Below are 20448 nucleotides of genomic sequence, written 5' to 3' on the forward strand. Positions count from 1 at the left end.
TTGGGTGATAGCTAGGTAGGATTTTCAGGGGAGAGAATGCAGGGAAGAAGAAGGATGGAGTCTGAGGAGTCACAAACCAGACTTTGAAGAAATAACATGGGAAGTTCATAGATAAGGTAAATGAGCCTCAGGGCAGCACATAGATTAATAGAAATGGGTTAATTTAAGTTGTAAGAGCTGGCTGGAGACAAGCCTAAACTATTGGGCAAGCATTTATAATTAATAACAACTCTCTGTGTAGTTAGTTATTGGGAACTGGTTGGTGGGAAAGAAAAGTACACTACAAAGGTGTGTGAGCATGTTCATATGTCCAGGTGCATATACTCATGTATCAACACATGTATGGAAGCCAGAGGTCTCAGGTATTATTTCTCAAAAGGTGTCAACTTTTCTGGAAACAGGTTCTCTCACTGGGACTTGGGGCTTGCCCATTATGCCAGTTTGGTTGACTGAAAAGTTCCTGAGACATGAACATGAAAGTCTCCATTTCCCCAATGCTGATAATCTAAGTATAAACTACCTTTTACATGGGCGCTGGGAACGAAAATCAAGCCCTCAAGTTTGTGGAAGCAAGTACTTTCCTGGCTATCCCCCACCCTCCTTTTATTTTATTTTGAGATGAGGTCTCACTATGTTACCTAGGGTAGCCCTGATCTTACTATGTACACCAGGACTCAACAATCGTGCTTCAGCCTCCTGAGAAGTCGGTATATTCAGGCATGTGTCATGATGTACCCAGCTCATTTCAACTTTAAAAGCTAGCATGAACAAATGGCTATTCAACAATCTAAAAAGATTTCTCAGAAGTTAGTGTGGGTGGTGTGGGTATGGGGGTGTGTATCTCCAATTCTATGGGATCTTTGGAACATTAGACAATTTCTTAATTTATTTATTTATTTTACTAAAAGAAACACAAAACCCAGAAGATTATTTTGCACCTATTTATGCCTTAATGAATATGAACAAATGCTTCATAATTAACTAAATCTTTGATTCACATATTTAAAGAAGATGGCAGACATATAAAAATATTAATTTGGAAACTAAACCACAGCATTATAATTTTCAAATATAAGACACATCAGCATCTTTATTTTTACTGGAGTCACATTATAGGTGCTTAGGTAGCTTTCTGGTACAACACCATAAATCCCTTCTCCCACAATACTTTAAAAAAAATGTGTATACAGTTGTGATGTGTGAACACATATGCTCATCGGGTATCATGCTATGGTGTACTTGCTATGGTGTCTGTCCTTCCCTTTTCACTTAGGTTGAGCTAGGCTGAATCTCATTTTCCCATAGGTACACTAGGATTACTTTTGCTACTGTGTTCAGCTTTTATGTGGGTTCCAGAGAGCTTAGTTCAGTCAGTTTTGTATAGCAAGCATTTTTACCCAATGAGTCACACTTTCTTGAATTTTGAGTTAGAATTTAAATATTAGTTTAGTACATTTTTTATGTTTTGTGGCATTTTAAAAATACATTTGTGTAATCTTGGTATTAACTCCTAAAGTAATCTTTAAACAAATAATGATAATAATGCTATAGAGTGCTTGAAAAAGTATCAAACAGGATTAAACTCAGGTTACCAGGTTTGGTGGCAAGGGCCTTTTATCCAATGACCCACCCTGTCCGTTCATTTGTTTTCACTTATTTTATTTGTTTCATTAATGGTTTTCAGTTTGGTTGTTCAAAATAAAGCAGAGAGCTCTACAATAGGGAATTGAGGAAGGTTTGCACGAGGTAAAAAATTTTTTTGAGATAGGGTTATCAGTAGATAGAGATCTAGGCTTGTCTTCAACTCTTTTTATACCTCAGGTTGGACAAATTTATAATCTTCCTGCCATAGCTTCTGGAATGCTCAGATTACAAGTGTATACAATCATACCTAGTAATTCTCTACCAATAAATAAATATGAGGAAAAACCTTTACCTCTGGACATATTGCCTGTCCCTCTCTTATTCCCATTAAGAATGAAGACTCACATAAGAATCTTGACTCAGTCAATTCTTTCCTGAATATATCCTTCACAAATTTATCCTCTGATTAAATCAAAATGATTTAGTTAAATCAAGGGTACATGTATATGTATGTGCACATGCACATACATACACATGCACACACAAACACGCATGCACACTCACACAGACAAATGTAAATATTTTTTAAAATAGAAAAGATCCACATTAAACCAAACTGAAGGCTTGTTTCTGTCCCATAATTTTCTAACTTTCTTCCTTTTACATGTTCCAAATTACAATCCCTACACCCTTGGCCTGGAATATACTTTATTCCTACTTTTCATATCATCTCTTCCATAAAGCCTTCTTGATATACCTCTTCCAACCAGGAAAGAGGTCTATTTTTCTGCCAGAGACACAACAGGGTAGCAGTGAAATGGTGAGCTGTGGAGAAAGACTCTTTGGATTTAAAGTGCTCTTACCTCTTAGAAACCATATGTCTGAGAAAGTTTCCCAAACTTCTCAGATTTAGCTTTCCCATCAGTAAAATGGAAATAATAAGGTCTACATTTACATAAACATTTTATGCTTACAATTATTTAGGTTCTCTCAGAGCCAATCGAATTAGTCCATCTTAGCTGACTGTCAGAAAAGTTTATTTGGCAGTGCTGAGAAAGAGTAAAGAGGTATAAAAAATGGGTTCTTTTTCTTTTTATGAACTTATTCTTTGTTTAAGACAACTGACAGGTATGTCAACAGTTACCTTAGAGTACTGTTTCTGAGAAATGGTACATTTGGTATGCCAAAAGTATATGCCATCTGCTTCTGCATAATCACAATGACTAATAATGAATAGATCAGCCAAACAGTGATGATGAGAATCATGCTTTGCCTAGACTTGCTTCATGGAAACCAGTTCAAATAGCTTTTTGTTAACTGGTAGGACATAGCTGCATGATGATGAATAAACATGATCCCCAGGCTGAACAGAAGATGAGTATCTGAAGGCTTTGTACATGCTTTTTATGAAAGTCATGTTTACCCCACAACCTTCTTTATAGCCATAAATATTGGGAGGTGCCACATTAATATAAATCATACCATTTTAAAGCTTTATTTTGTATAATTTCTGTGCATGTACCAGTATATACATGTGTGTACAGGTAACCACAGTGGTAAGAAAGGGCGGCTCTTAGAGCTGGAATTATAGGCAGTTGTAAGCCTAGAATGGGAACTCAGAAGAGCAGTAAGCTTTTTCAACTGCTGAGTCGTATCTCTAGTCTTTCCATTATAACTCTTGATAAAAACATAAGAAAACAACAACAACAAATCAGGGGGAAAGTTCTCATTTGCTATGTTCCAAAAAGCCACAAGATAAACTAAATTTCAGATAAGGTATACTTCTTTCCTTACTATAATAAAACTGCTATCAACATGGTGGAGAAAGGTCCTTTTCATCTTTACATTCATCCATTCACATAGAACCCAGGAACAGGTAGGTATAGCTTTTTAAGTATCTACCACATAACTCATTTTATAACAACTAAACAAACAAACAAAAAACAGTCACTGATATAGAAAGCTTGAATTTCAGTAATTTTTAGCGCTTTTTTTTTCTTTTAAGATTTATTTATTTATTATGTATACAGCATGTATGACTGCAGGCCAGAAGAGGGCACCAGATATCATTACAGATGGTTGTGAGCCATCATGTGGTTGCTGGGAATTGAACTCAGGACCTCTGGAAGAGCAGTCAGTGCTCTTAACCTCTGAGTCATCTCTCCAGCCCCCAATTTTTAGCTTCTTTAAAAGCTAAGAGACTCTAGAAAAGTAAAATATACCTCTTATACAAACTGGCTTCATAATTTTGATTCTACTCAATTTAAAATATGCTGTAATAATCTAAAATGGAAACAAAAGGAAAAATAATTTTAACGTTCCATTTATTTGCATTTTCTCTACCACTGGAATCAACTATTTAACACTTTTTCAATTTAATTTTTTCTTTTTTTAGACTGTTCAAATTTATTTGTACTTGTTCTCTGACAGTTTCATATACACAGAGTGAATTTCAGTCATTTTCAATGCTGTATATAACCCTTTCTCTTCCTTCCTTCTCTGTAGAAACCTTCCCATTTCCCAAGAAATCTCCCTTGCACTTTCAAGGGTGTGTGTGTGTGTGTGTGTGTGTGTGTGTGTGTGTGTGTGTGTGAGAGAGAGAGAGAGAGAGAGAGAGAGAGAGAGAGAGAGAGAGAGAGACTCAATGAGTTTAATTAGTGTTGCATTAGCACAGGAGGTTATTTACAGGAACATGGGATACTTTTCAGTGGCTACACCACGGAAAAAAAATGATCCCCCCCACCTTCCTCCAGCAACCATTAGCTACTAGAAACCAAGATTTCTTTAATAATGAACTTGTTCCTAAATAGTTACACTGCTGTTATCTAAGAGAGAGGTGGGGCCTTAAGAGCTACTTTTTCTTTTCTGAAAGTAGAACAACTCATTAGGTAGTCCAGACTGGCCTGGAACTCATGATTTCGCTTTAAGCTCCCAAAATGCTGGCATTCCAAGCATACATAATCACAGGCATATTACTAATTACTTCAATCTAACATTTATAGTATCATACTATTTTATCCCCACATACTTTGTTGAACTTGATGGTTTATTTTACTTTCTCCTTCATTTGTTAATATTTATAGGTATGTATACATGTAAACATACATTATGTATTTAACACAGGTGACATTTCTTTAGAAAAGGAAAAGCACAGCACATACTTAAATGTTTTCCCTTTTATGGGTGTTGCCCTATGTTAAAAGATAAATTAAGATATCAGTGTGAGTCAGATGTGTAGCTCATGCTTTTAATTCTTGCACTAGGGAGGCAGAGAGAGGCAAGGGGACTGAGAGAGAGACTTCAAGACTAGCTTGAGCTATATCATGAGAGCTGACTCAAAAAACCTGAAAGTGATCACTCATCATAGTGCTTCTGCCATTAACCAACTTTATGTAACTTGTAATTTGATTCTCACTAGGGTTTGTTAGAATTATGGATGTTGGCAAACAAATTTAACTTCTTGATTTTAAACATAATTATACATAAATCCAAACATTTGTTTGGAAGTAATGTTAGTAATACAAAACATATAATCCCTGGTCAATTTTTTTTTTTTTTTTTTTTTTTTTTTTTTTTTTTTTTTTTTGGAGAGTGGGTTTTTCTATGTAACAGCCCTGGCTGTCCTGGAACTTGCTTTGTAGACCAGGATAGTCTACAAACTCAGAGATACTCCTTCTTCTGCCTCCTGAGTGCTGGAATTAAAAGTGTGTACCACTATGCCTGGCCTTTTTAAGATTTTTTTTATTTTTTTGATCAAAAAATTTTTAACGTAAGATGTTGATTACTGAGTAAATGTGGATATCACAGAAGTAATTAATTTCTTCTATATAAAATACTCCAAAGTGATTTTGTCTGTTTTGTTTTTCGAAACAGGGTTTCTCTGTATAGTTTTGGTGCCTGTCCTGGATCTTGCTCTGTAGACCAGGCTGGCTTCGCACTCACAGAGATCCACCTGGCTCTGCCTCCCGAGTGCTGGGATTAAAGGCGTGCACCACCACCTCCAGGCTCCAAAGTAATTTTTTGACATAATATTTATTTACTGTTTTACGGGTATGATTGTTTTGTCTGTGTACTATATGCATACCTGGTGCCCAGAGGTTGGAACTGAGTATCAAATCCCCTGGAACTCCAGTGATGGATGGTTTTAAGCCACCATGTGTGTGTTGAGAGCCAAACCTGGGTTGTCTGTGAGAGCATCTGGGGATCTTAACTGAAAAACCACCACTGCAGGCCCCTAATTTTTATTTTAAATTATCTGTGTTAAGGTATGTACATGTGATTGATTGTAGGCGCCTGTGGAGGACAGAAGGGTTGGATCCTCCAGAACTCAAATTCCAGGCATACAGCTGTGGGTCCCATCGTATGAATGCTGGAAATCAAACTCCAGTCTTCTACTAAAGCAACAACTGTTCTTAACTGTTAAGGCACCTCTCAGTCTCATTAAATATCTTTCTCTCTCTCTCTCTCTCTCTCTCTCTCTGTGTGTGTGTGTGTGTGTGTGTGTGTGTGTGTGTGTGTGTGTGTGTGTTGCGGGAGACTGGAGCAGGGATTACAGTGTGTATGTAGAAGCTAGAAGACAACTCTGTGGCATTAGTTTTCTCCCTCCACCTCTTTGTGGGTCCCAGGGATTGAACTCAGGTGTTCAGGATTGCACAATGAGCACTTTACCTGCTGAGCTATCTCACCAACCCATAACTTAACCTCCACTGAGATGAAGTGATCATATGACCACCTACTGTATTAAAAGAGGCCATTTGTAATTAGAATGAAACCTTTGTTTCAAAAATTAGAAGCAGAAGTCACTTTACAATATAGTGGTTAAAAACTATAGTTGGAGAACTATTAATAAAATAGTTTATAATATTACGCAGATGCGTGAAAATGTTGCTAGAAACAACTCATTAATAAATTGTTCAAAAAGAATGATTTCCTTGCAAATAAAAGTCTGCTAGGTAAAACCATCGATGAATTATTTGCAATTTAAGATTAGCTACTTTATTAATGTAAGGTTCTTTTTAAACTCATGTCTTGAATTCCTTGGATCTTTTTGGGACAAAACCTCCCAGGTCAAAAAATTAGAACCAAAAAAAGAAACAAACAACAAATAAACAAGAACTGGTTCACTATCTGAGGCACGCACCATGGGAGTTTGTAATGACAAAATGCTCTTTTTTTGAGACAAGGTTTCTCTGTAGCCCTGGCTGTCAAGGAATTTTCTCTCTAGACCAGATTAGCCTTGAACTCAGAGATCCACTGGCCTCTGCCTCCCAAATGTGGGATTCAAGTTGACAAAATGCTCATCCGTGGACAAATCATAAAATCTAAGTAGGAACAATTTTCTTTGTATGGTTTACACCTCATGAATAAAATCATTTAAGAAGGCAGATAAATTATGTAACAATTCTTCTAAATTTCAACACATATCTAGTAAATTGTTCACAAGTACACTAACCAAAGTGAAAAATATCCTAAAATACTACTAAATACCAGAAATCTTATGCCACTTTATTACTCTCCAAAATCTTAGCAAGCCATTTATATCATCAATCTAGCTCATAAAAATGTAAGCAGTGCTTCTGGCCATTGCTAAAACATAATGTAGCAAGGGAACACTTTTACCTGCTGAGGATGTTGGACAGGTTGTGAAGGTAGAACCCCTGCTAAGTTACTTGACGGCTGGCCCTGGCTCTGCCCCGGTGCCTAAAGAAAAAAAACAAAAAACAAATACAAATTAGAGAAGGTTTATGTACATGAAGGTTAGACTTTTGTATAAATACGTCAGATCCTGAGAAGACTGTTTGATTGAAATGAATCATCAGTTTGGTAGTGTAGTACAAGACAGACCTCTTGGGTTTTTTGGTAAGGTAAGTTTAGAAAAAAGATCACAGAACATTTCTGATCACTTCTCAAGTAAAAACAAACAAACAAACAAACAAAAATACAAATACAGTAATGTTAAAAACCTACCATTATATGCTAGCTAAAGTTTTAGCTGTCTTGAATAGATTCAATAATAAAATTGTAACAGGATAAATGTGTTAAGATATCAACATAAAAAAATTTAACTGGATAATTAAAGAAAAACCACATTAAAAATGCTAATTTGGTTATCTTTTGCTATTTCTTGTAGTCATATTAACTCTGATAAACAAATGTCAAAGGTCTATTAAAAACCAACTCCTATAAAAGTATGTAATGGTTGTCCCAGGTAACATATGGAAATATCTGAAGTCATTTAAATTGTCAAAACTAGGTGAAATGGCTGCTACTTCTAGAGATGCTGTTAAAAATTCTATGACTATATGAGTCCCATTTAGAAGAAAGGATTAACCAACCCAGAGAATGTCAATCATGTTGGGTCTGAGAAACTGAACAGCATATTCCAATTAACAAGAAGTCTAAATTAACTGAGAACAGAGTGCAAGACTATGTTAGGAAAATGAATGCATGTATACTATGTACATAGATATATGTTAAGGAAATGAAAAAAATCACTTTTATTGTTTCATTTCAGTTTAGAAGAGGTTCTTTGAAGTTTACATGGATGTATCACAATCCACTAAAATTTAAATTATCTTATTTTCCTTTAAACTTTTTTTCTTTGAAAAGCTTGAAGGATAATGTGAGCATATAGCACACCCACGCTATTTAAATTTCAGGATCCTTCTGCTTCTTACCACTACTCCAAGTAACTGATATACCTAAAGAGTATATGAGATAGTTATCACTGACTTCTTTAATTCTGTGTCTCTATTTATATTTGTATGAGTATGTATGCTCATGTGTGTGACTAAATTTTTAAATGTATTAAGAGAACAAAGCCTGAGACACTACTGTTCCTGGCCTTAGCAACTCATTATTATGAATTCATGCAAAACCCAGTAAAATCATTACACAATAGACTCTAACAGTCATTAAAATTTGACAAAGTCTTTGATTTAAATGATTCATGTTCTATTTGAATCCTTAATACAGTGGTTTGATTGATACCATTTCAAAACATCACCTTCATTTGTTAAGCCAAACTCCTAAGATGTGTTTTCTTAAGTCCTACTTATAATGAAAGGTTCTGGGTTTCTTAATATGACACCAAAAAGTTTTTACTATTCCCATTTTTGCTTTATGGTTATACTTATTTTAATTTTGAAATTTAATTAGAGGAAGGAATTATACTAAATCATTTTACTATATCTAAATAATCAAAATAGACATACAATTGCATTTTCATTACTAAGGTAGATTTCCATATAGAGATTAATTAATTAATTCTGACAACTAAAATCACAGGCAAACCAGGTAGTTTCTGCTTCATAGTTCATTCTTTAGTACAAGTATTTATAACCACAAAAGAAATTCTATTAAGAAAATAAACAACATTTCTCATAAATCCATGATTCAGGGAAATGAGAAAGAAAATCTAAATGCACTGGTGCAAAATAGAGTAGTTTAAAAGAATTGTGAAAGTTTTCCTATAACCTGTGGCTGGAGTGTAGATCCTCCTGAAGAATATGAGGCAGATAAGACCTGCTGAGTTGTGGTTCCTTGGGGGAAACAGAAGAAAAGTGGGGATTCTTGTAACACTGTCTGAGGCAGGCGAATAAAGGGCAATGAGACGTCAGAGCCAAAAGGTGCAGCTGTTCCCCCTGTAGGGGGAGGTGACTGAAAATCACTGAGATCTGAAGAAGTGAATTGAGAGGAATCACTGGAATATTCTGGGCTTCCTATTGGCCAGTTCTGTCCCATAGGCTCTACCACAGAAATGGTCAATTCTGGGGCATGGTTATTACGCTGTTCTTCAGTCACAGGCTGCAGATGGCAATGTAATCCAACTGACTGAGGAGGCAGGTCTTCCTGACTTGAGTCCACTGCAACCTGTTGATTTCGGTAAACACGTTGAGGTAAAATCCCACCTCCTTCTCCTGAAGAGGAACTTGGTGTTTGAGCATGAAATTCAAATACACAGTTGCTTCTGTTCTCACTGTTATGAGTTAACACAGCTGGTGCAGAATGAGGAACAAAGACAGGGTGAAATTTCAAATGTGTAGCATCTGTACTGTTAGGCGCAGAAATACTAGAGAGGGGTGATGCTGGACTTGGTCCAGAATCTAATCTTAAATTCTGAAGGTGTCCTACCAGGAAAGCCTGTCCAGATGGAAATTCAAAGACAGAACTTGAGGCAGGGCCCCCAGGCACTGGCTTCTGTTCAGGTATCTGTTTCATAGGACTTGACAGTACTGGTGAGTTGTATAAAATGCCCTCATACTGTCCTGCCACCTGGGCCTGGTAATGCACCCCAGCTAGATATACTGTTTCCTGAGGAATAAAATAGTGAGCTTCTTCTGCCAGTACTAGTCCAGGTCTATAGTCACTGTAAATCTGGGTTGGCTCAAACCCAGGTTGGGCCTGCATCTCACATAGCTCTCTATTTACTCTACTGGCTGTAGTACCCAACATAACTATGGTCTCTGGTGTCCAGTTAGTTGGGCTGCCACCAGGTGGAAGAAGATTTTGGCCAACAGTCCTCAGCAGGGGTTGGAAGTGGCGAGTTTGGGCTTCCAGGAAGGAGGTGCTCTTACGTCGTTGGGAAATGGCTACTTTCGGTGGACAGGTGGGAGGTGGTGAAAAAGAAACTGGACGTTCATGAATAGTTGGGAAAAATATCTGTGATTCTGGGTATGTTGGGGTCCCCCCACACGGATGCGCCATGGACTGAGGCTGTATCAACATGAATAAGACAAGTAATTCACACATTCAGTAAGTGAAATTACATCAGACATGCACAGCTGGATAGTTCTGTGTAACCCCATGAAGCGGCTACACCAAAATTTTAATATTAACAATGCTTTTGGAAAATTACGTGTATAGTAAAAATCCATTAAATACATCCAGGGCCAATAAAATCAATCTTTGGCACTTCTTTGAATGAAAAAAACAGCTGCTTTCCCAAAATTTGCTTTCTCAAGGCAAAGGCATGAATTAAACTTCCTAAGTGATTATTGTATTTATCTATAATAAATGTGTTCATTCTTAAAAGTTTTGTCAATGGAAAGAACTAAAGTTAAGATATTAAAGGACAACAAAGAATCTTAATATTTTTATAATTAAAAATATACCTCAATTTAAGCTACTGTTACTATATTAGTCTATTAGAGGCTTCAGTGTTATTTTCATCAACTAACAGTAGATGATCAGAAGAAATTTATAATAGTATAAATCAGAAGAGATTTTTGGTAGATGGTATAAGACAAACAAGTCAGTCAAGTTTAATGGTACATACTTATATGTTAGCAGTCAAGAAGCCGAGGCAGGGGGATTTTTGAGTACAAGGCTAGACTGAGCAATTACATAGTGAGACACTGTCTTAAAAACAACAAAAGGATAAATGACTAGTTTTTCCCTTCTGTATCCAAAATTACAATGAAGTTTTATTGTTTAAAACATGTTATAGATGCAAAATCATTCTTTTGATCATTGATAAGGGTTGAACACCATGAGTTTTCTAATTCTGACAAATCCAGATGAAATGGAGGTAATAAAAAATAATAGCAAATCCAATAGCAATTTTTATTTCCAGACTTTAAAACTGAGCTTAGAATCCTAGGTTGCCAAATACAATACATGTAATTCTCTACCATGAACTGAACTCCTTTTTAAAATATACAGGTTTTAGGTTAGGGATGTAGCTCAATAGAGTGCTTGCCTAGCATATAAAAGGGTCTAGGTTCAATCCTTAAAACACAAAAATGGGCATGGAGAGTCAGAGGACAACCTCAGGTGTTTGTCCTCACTATCCAACTTGTTTGAGATAGGTCTCTGATGTTTGATGCTGTCTACAAAAGGCTGGCAGGGCCATGAGATTCTAGAGAGTCGGTTAACACTTCCATCTCATCACAGGAACACTGGGATTATGGATGTAAACTACTGTACCAGGCCTTACATAGGTTCTGGGCATCTGCACCCAGAGAGGACAACCTCAGGTGCTGGTCCCCACTACTCAACTTGTTTGAGACAGGTCTCTGTTCGATACTGTGTACAACGGGCCAATAGGGCCATGAGATTCTCAAGATTCTCATCACAGGAACACTGGGATTATGGATGTGAACTACTGCGCCAGGGTTTACAGAGGTTCTGGGGATCTGCACTCAGGTCTCCATGCTTGTGCAGCAAGCACTTTAGTCACTGAGCCATCTCCTCAATCCAATAAGAACATTCAGCATCAAATGCTCACATTTTATTGATTATTCAAGCTGTATCCTAAAGCCATAACATTGTATAGTTAATCATTTTCCTAAGTAAAAATCTTAAGATTCTGCTGTCACTAGTTCAGAATATTAACAATTCCTTGTTTGGAAAAGCAGCACGCAAGGTCTTGCAGCAACTAAAGTAATTTGAGAGGCTGTATCTTTCCAAGACATTAATGGAGACAAGGAAAGTTATATATGTTATATTTGTATCTAATATATTCGTTAGAGTCTATGCCAAATCTTATGCAATCTTTGGGGAAGAAAAGTACTTCCCAAAGAGGGAACAGCCTTTTAGTTTCCTGACATATCATTTTGCACAAATGATTGAATTAAAATCAACTTTTACTCCTCAATTGACTGGTTTAAAAAACAAAGGACTCAACTAGTTGTATCCCTTGAGAATGAATTGAGGAGAGAACACATTTGGTTAATGTTTGGTAGAATCTACTTTCGATTCGACTAATAACGAGTTTAATAATGAGTAATACACATACTTTTTGCTAAGATATGATCCTCTTACCAATGGGAAACAGGAAAATATAAGAGCTATATTGATATGTGCTAACAATATTATAAGCACTCTTTCATTGCCTCCTTGCTTTTTATTCCCATTTAAAGTCTTATTACAAAAATGTTTTCTATAGGAATAGTTGTTATCCTAAAAGTACAACATATAATTGAGCTAATAGTTTAGTTTGGCTCTTTAACCAAATTTTCCATGCCTGGATGTATTCATTGGTAATAATTTTTCACTTGTCAGGAAGTTTACAGTTACATACAGTAGTGACAAAGAGGGAAGGCAGGCTGGAGCGTCGATGCTTGCGCTGAGAGGCAGAGTGCATAGGCAGGACACTCTCCAATGCTTTAGAGAGTTTTTCGGCAAAAGTTTCCTCAGGGGCAGTCCGAAGGAGGGAAGGACAAAGAGGTGCAGACAGCACTGGTGGTGGGGTGGAAGGAGCACTGGGAGAGATGCGGGACAGAGAGGGAACAGCAGAAAGATGGGGAACACAAACCGACATGCTACGGCCACGACGAGGCTAAACAGAAAACAAACACACATGAAAAACACAGTACTTTGAAAACAAAATAACCAAATGTACAGTGATAATAGGGCATAGTTAACATAAAGAAATGTTCTACCCTCCCCAATTCTGCAAACTTTAAAAAAAAAAAAAAAGAAGAAGAAGGAATGTTTAGGTAAGACAATTCTACAAAGCACAGCTGGTATATCATAACTATTCTCCCTGTTCTGGTGGTTTTGTGCAGATTTTGTATAAACAAAAGGTCAGTTATGATCTTGAATATTTTGAAGTAACACCAACTGTTAAGTGCATGAATTATAAAAACTGACTAATGGTATCACAAGTAAACAATGAATCATAGTTCTAAAAACTTAGTAAGATTAAATAAGAATAAACTCTATTAAAGTATAAAATTCAGAAGATTTTAAGAGTAGATCATTTGCAAGAGCTCTAGAAATTTGAGGAAAAAATTTATCTATTGTAGAAAGCAGTCTAAAAAGTTGTTTCACATGCCACTTTTTGTTCAAAGTTTAAAAAGTCATTATCGAATAGAAGAAAAATTATAGCTTTTTGAAGTTCACAACTGGGTATCAGAAATACTTTTATAAAGGAGTCAGTGGGGGAAATGCCTTCAATCTGAATCGCTAAAGAATTTATACTCTCCCCGGATATGAGAAATTCAGTTTAAACCTACAAAGTTTCAGGTGCCTTAGGGTTTAACATAACTACAGAGTTTGCCTAATATTGTGAGGGTATCTAGAGCAAGGTTATAATCTATTTATTTTTCAAGACTGGCTGCAAAGAATTCTTTCAGCTAAACTTGGAGCCCATCAGTATGTATCATCATGATTTAGTTCATTTTAGTTCCAATTTTTTACCTTTGTCTCTCTTGTTTTTAAATTTTCTTTTAGGCATAATAAGTTCTTGAAATGAGAAGAGTATAAGTATAAAATGTTTTTATTATTCTAAAAACGTTTAATTCTTTATAGAATACTGTCATCAAAAATCTAGAAGTAGCCGGGCGGTGGTGGCGCACGCCTTTAATCCCAGCACTAGGGAGGCAGAGCCAGGCGGATCTCTGTGAGTTCGAGGCCAGCCTGGGCTACCAAGTGAGTTCCAGGAAAGGCGCAAAGCTACACAGAGAAACCCTGTCTTGAAAAACCAAAAAAAAAAATAAAAAAAAAATAAAAAAAAAATCTAGAAGTAGTCTAATTTTAGAGCACCAAATAAATACAGGTAATGTTAATGGCTTGAGCATTTAATATCTGATTAAATGAGCAATCCTATTTATCTTTTAAAAAATAGATATAACCTTGATGATGAGGGAAGCTAAGAGTTGAAAATAACTGTTAAAACAAAGGGAGAAATTAGTGCTGACAACTAATATTTGTCAGTATACAGAAATAAATCACCCAAGGTCATTTACCCTACTTAGGTTAAGAATAGATTGTTAAAAGGTTAGTATATATTAGTTATACTTTTCTTTGTGTTAATGTGGCCATTCATCTTGGGACCTAAGTCTAAAGTAGGACTGATCCATCAATGGACTCCAAAACAAATATCTTTTATAAGTGAAAAGTATTTTGCTGAAATAAAAATTTCATTTAATGAAGGTAAGAATTCTACAAAGCTCAGATTAAAAGCCTTCTGGGAAGGAGGGAGGAAAAACAGTCTGCTTAAAGATTGTACTAAACAAGTGATTAAGTGAATAGTTATCATCTAATTCCTTTCTGAAGTATATGATCTATCTTTTTTTCCTCTGAAGACCTCAAAGAGTCAGCAAAAGAAATGGGGATATTTTATTACTCATCTACTTTAACACTCACTATTGCAAATGGACAACGTGCATATACATCATATACATACAAGCATAAACTATTCCAATAAATTACTTCTGTAAGCTGACTCTGAAAATAAACTGGTAATAAAATAAATACCAAATAAAGGAAAAAGCAAATGAACATATACTGGGAAAGGAACACGCATAGCAACTGATGATCAACTAAATACAAGCAATAAATTAGTCAGAGGTCATACAATAAAGGATTCCTTTACTCTATAATACTCACATGCAACATTCTATAATAGTTTGAAGGTCTTACCTGGTTTTTATACAAAAAAAAAAAAAAAACAAACAAACAAAACAAAAACAACCTCATAGAAAACACTTATTACTTTAGTAAGTATGCTTTAAAAAAATTAATAAAGCTTTGCTCCACCCACAAATCTAGTGTATCTAGTTTGACACTTTGAACAGTTTTAATTCCTAGGTGCTGAAGAGAATGCAGTTTAGTCTTAATGTCCACATAGCTGCTTTTATAGGAAGTTCAGCTAATGCTCACTTTTTAATGTGTATGTTAACGCAGTCTGAACTACTCTGGTTATACTCTTATAAACTGATTTCCTCCTCAATCCTCAGTCTCCACGTTGAGTTGGTTCCAAGCTGCCCCAACAGATACAAAAATCTGCAGCTGCTCAAATCCTTTATATAGATTATCACAGTATTTGCATATAATCTCTAGATTACTTATGATACCCAATTCAATTCAAAAGCCATTTAAAAATTGTTATATTGCTAGGGAATATAACAAGAAAAGTCTGTACATGTATGTTCAGTACAGATAAAAATTCTAAGCATTTTACTATTTAAATCCACCCACATGGAAACCACAGACAAGGAAGACTGACTAGACCATTAATACTCTCTACCTTCAACTCACATTGCTACTTAGATGACCTATAAGAAATAATTTGAATTTGGCAGATTACCTGCTGGCTATCATTTTAATATTACATTTTCTTATGCATTTACTTACCATACTTGAGGGCGGATACACCCCATGAGGCTGAGATTGTGCTTGGACACTAGAAGCTGTATGCCCCGGTGCTGTGCCAGTAGAATGTGCCTGTTCATGTTGGGAGCCATAGGAAACTGTCTGTTGGCTGCTCACTCGAGATTCTGTGAAGACTGATGATCCCTGACCACTGTCAACTGTTCCATCAGCTGAAGGATAAATGAAACGTCAGAGGGACGGAGGTAGAAGAGGGAGAGGTTGTTCATATTTTAGACTCATTACATTAATGTTATTGGTTACTTCTTTGTTCAAATTTGGAGTAAATTTTAAAAAATAAATAGCAGTATTATAAAGTAGATTTCTATATTTAAATGAGAGACTTGTGCAAAAAAGTAGTAATCTTAAAAAAATTTCTCATTAGGCAGTAGTGGCACATGCCTTTAATCCCAGCACTTGGAAAGCAGAGGAAGGTGGATGTCTGAGTTCGAGGCCAACCTGGTCAACAGAGATAGTTCCAGGACAACCAGGGCTACAAAGAGAAACCCTGTCTCTAAAAACAAAACAAAATAGCAACAACAACAAAACAAACAAAAATTTTCTCTGATTATCACTGAATGATATCATCATCTTAAACTTTACCCAACTTCCAGTTCTTACTCTGTGGAGACCTGTGTCTACTTTATGTTAAACACTTAATTCAATTACTGAGCACTGGCCTCATCAGCCTTTGGTCTGCTATGTAGTTTTGCTAAAAGAGCTGAACCAGATTAATAGCTTCTATTATAAATAGCAAAATTTATTTACCTTTCATTACTTACATATTTAATTTGAAGGAACTGAATAAAATAGATAACCTAGAAACTCAAAATGTCAAGACACTAGATGTTTTCAAATATCATTATAACAGAAGCACAATTTCTCAGTGTTTCACCTTTCTATTAATCATGGGTGTAAGAATGGAAACAATCAATCGAGAGCATCTGCTGTGGGATGTTCTGTATGCTGTGAATATGTGTTGCTCTGATTGGTTGATAAATAAAATGCTGATTGATCAGTAGTCAGGCAGGAAGTACAGGCGGGATAAGCAGACAAGGAGAATTCTGAGAAGAGGAAGGCTGAGTCAGTAGATGCCAACCCGCCATTCAGGGAGCAGCATGTAATGGCACACAGGTAAAGCCACAGAAAACGTGGCGACATATGGATCAACAGAAATGGGCTGAGTTTAAGTGTAGGAGCTAGTCAGTAGTAAGCCTGAGCTAACGGTCAAGCAGTTGGTAATTAATATAAGCCTATGTGTGTTTACTTGGGAGATGAGAGTGGGAGAGATTTGTCCCGACTGCTGGCCAGCTGGGACACAGGCAACCTTCTGACTATAAGCATCACCAACACATTTGCTTATTTCCCTCGATACTTACATAACACAGATATACTAGGCTGCTGATACTGTAGCTGTTGATGTTGATCTGCCTCGGGTTCTTCAGGCTCTACTTGTGTAGAAACTGAAGCAGAAGTGGTGGTAACAGTAGGTATGCCGGTGCTAGCAGAAGAGAGCTGCTGAATTCCTGCCTGGGAAACACTTGGTTGTTGTTCGTTCTGATGTCTGAGACTGTTCTCTTCCTGTTTTCTTTTTTCTTGCTCCTCTCGCACCAACTGCCGCTGTTCTCGTTTTCTCTTAATTAATGACACCCTGTCTTTGATAGCTTTAGCCATGGTCTTGTGATCACCTTCACAGACATACCCAGACTCAACCTATAGAATAAAACAGTATATTAGGAAAAACAGGATCTCTAGAGAAAATGACTTCAAACCAAACCAAACAACACGGCAGAAAAGTAGGTTAGTCTTTTTTGGAGGAGTGCATTTGTGTATTTTACAATGTGGTACAGTTGGCCTCAAACTTGGAATCCTCTTGCCTCAGCTTCCAAGTACTGAAATTACAGATGTGTGCCATTATCATCAGACACCTTAGGATTCTTCTTACCCAAACACTAAAATTGTCTGCATTATATGTTTCCCCACAATTGTGGTAAACAAACAGAGTGGATCCTACCATTTCTATAGAAAATTACATAAAATTAACAATAAAAATAAGTAGCTCTTTCATATCTGACCCTTTCTCTACTATTCAACAGTTTTTTTTATAAATCCAAGTAAGGCTATTAAATGACTACCTTTGTATAATAACTGGCTATTTTAGGCACTGTGGTATACCTATATTTGGTTAAGGGTTTCCTTTTATACATATTTAAAGTAAGGACACATCAGAGTGATTAGTGATTTTTGATCTTGAAAACATCTTTCTTTCAAAGTAAAAACTGTTTTCACAATATTTATTTTTACTATTTAAATGTGTATGTGCACGTGTATGCAGTGGCCAGAGGCATCTAATCCTCCAGTGCTAAAGTTACAGGAAGCTATGAACTGCTTTGATTTGGGTAACTGCTGAGCTACCTCTCCAACCACTAAAGTGAAAATACCTTATAATTCTGTATCTCTCTATAGTGCTTATAATGATGGATCAAAAGCTAACAATGTTTAGAAATAATTCCAAACTTGGTAAGACTGGATATGCCTATAATCTTAGCACTGGGGGGACAGGATGACCATGAGTTCAATGTTCCTCAAACAAAACAGTATAACTAACACATTTTGACTAGAGTCAGCTACTAAGGAGGAGTTATTCACCTTCATAGACTTTCAGAAAGACTCCAGAATACATTCCAGTCTATTTCATCCATCCACTTATACTTACATGTTATTTTCCTCAAATAAAAAAATAAGAAAACTAAAATCAAACCACATTATCAAATACAATACCGAAAACTACAAAGAAAGGACTTAAAGAAAAATCATAGGAAAATCCCCCTATCCAAAGACAAACATATGGGATCAACACAACCTCATTAAATTTTTTTTTTCTTTCTATTAGTATCAGTATACATAATATACATAAATCTACAACATTTAAGGGCCAATTTACCATTTCTTGGGCAACATCTTCTGGTACATCCCTCTCCAAGTCAAAGGAAAACTCAATAGCTTCATTGTCTTTGTATTTTCCCTTTAATTTCTTAGTATCTTCAATACGGAGCCATAATTTAATAGCTATCTTTTCTCCATCATCTTCTTCTGCTAATTCTACCCGTACCCCTGTTTCCTCCTGGAAAAAGGCATGGTTCAAAAGGTCTTTGATGGAATATCTTTCAAAGAAAAAGAAAATTAAAAAAAGAAAAAGTCATTAGTTTGAAAAGATTTTTTCTTTCTCTTTCTGAGACAGTATCTTACGTTGTTCAGGCTGGCTTCAGACTACAAAGCACTTTCAGGCATGAGAATGACTTTCAAATGTATGTGTGTGTTTACTGTTAATTAAGGAGAAAATAATCTATGATAGAAAAACAAAGGAAAATTTGTGATTCATTTTAATATTATTCCATCTGAATGTTAATGTTATAGAGTTGTAAGTGTGTGTGTGTGTGTGTGTGTGTGTGTGTGTGTGTGTGTGTGTGTGTTGGCAATGGGATCCAAGAACTTACACATGCTAGACAAGCACTTCTACATCCCTAGCCTACTGTCATGTGCCAATATATTTTATTAATAACAGTTGACAGGGACAATTTTTAAACCAAATGATCTAAACTTTTTGTTTTTGTTTTTTCGAGACAGGGTTTCTCTGTGCAGTTTTGGTGCCTGTCCTGGATCTTGCTCTATAGACCATGTTGGCCTCGAACTCACAGAGATCCGCTTGACTTTGCCTCTCCAGTGCTGGGATTAAAGGCATGCGCCACCGCCGCCCGGCCAAATGATCTAATCTTATTAGTTAGTAGGATATGATTAAGGAAATAATGCATAGAATATCAAAGCTTCAAAATACCACAGACACATAGATAGATAGATAGATAGATAGATAGATAGATAGATAGATAGATAGATATAGATAGATAAATAAATAAATAAATGAATGAATAAAATTAAACTGTGTTTCACCTTGTCTGGCTCTCAAACAATAACTATCCAATGGAATATCATTTCCTGACTATTGTTTTGTTTTTTTTTTAACGATTTTTTTTTAAATGTATACAGTGTTGTTCTGCCTGCAGGCCTGAAGAGGGCACCAGATTTCATTAATAGATGGCTATGAGCCACCATGTGGTAGCTGGGAATTGAACTCAGAACCTCTGGAAGACCAGCCAGTGCTCTTAACCTCCAGCCCCATTTCCTGACCATTATAAAATGAAGGCAGAGGAAGGTTAAGATTCTTTCTCAAGGTTCTACAGTTATAAATGATATAATCATAACTAAAACTTAAATTCATTGATTTCTAGTTTGGTACTTTCTACAACAGCAATCTTTATTTACTACAATAAATCCCTTCAATGCCTTATCAACAACTTGTGGATTAGGCAAGTCAAGGCTGGTTGCATAACAATCAATCTTTTTTAAAAAAATATTATATTTATTTTATGTACATTGGTGCAAGGGTGTTGGATCACTGGGAACTGGAGTTACAGACAGCTGTGAGTTGGCATGTGGGTGTGGGAATTGGACCTGGGTCCTTTGGAAGAACAGCCAGTGCTCCCAACCGCTGAGCCATCTGTCCAGCCCTACCATCAAACTTCTTTACACAAAATACCAGTAATCAAAGAAAACTTTTCCATCCAGAAACAGAATAATGTTTTAAGACTCAAAACAAATATCCCTTTGTTTACACTGAAAAAGTCTTAAAAGAGCTTCTAAGGCCTGTATGTTTCAAAACAGAAACTCATAACTAAATATCTGCTGAACAGTCTGAAAGATCATGATGTT

At 36.1% G+C, this 20448-nt stretch overlaps 1 protein-coding gene across 1 annotated transcript in view; it reads right to left on the reverse strand.

Moving 5' to 3' along the window:
* Positions 1 to 20448, reverse strand: part of Wnk1 (WNK lysine deficient protein kinase 1) — a 130367-nt gene that overhangs the window by 27205 nt on the left and 82714 nt on the right. Inside the window, exons 6-9 of the mRNA XM_059257108.1 lie at positions 18626 to 18845; positions 17061 to 17394; positions 15667 to 15854; positions 7204 to 7284 (exon numbers count right to left, since the gene is read on the reverse strand). Coding sequence (XP_059113091.1) covers positions 7204 to 7284; positions 15667 to 15854; positions 17061 to 17394; positions 18626 to 18845 — 823 coding nt within the window. The remainder of the gene's footprint in view (positions 1 to 7203; positions 7285 to 15666; positions 15855 to 17060; positions 17395 to 18625; positions 18846 to 20448) is intronic.

This window comes from Peromyscus eremicus, chromosome 3, assembly GCF_949786415.1.
Source record: "Peromyscus eremicus chromosome 3, PerEre_H2_v1, whole genome shotgun sequence".
Lineage (NCBI taxonomy): Eukaryota > Metazoa > Chordata > Mammalia > Rodentia > Cricetidae > Peromyscus > Peromyscus eremicus.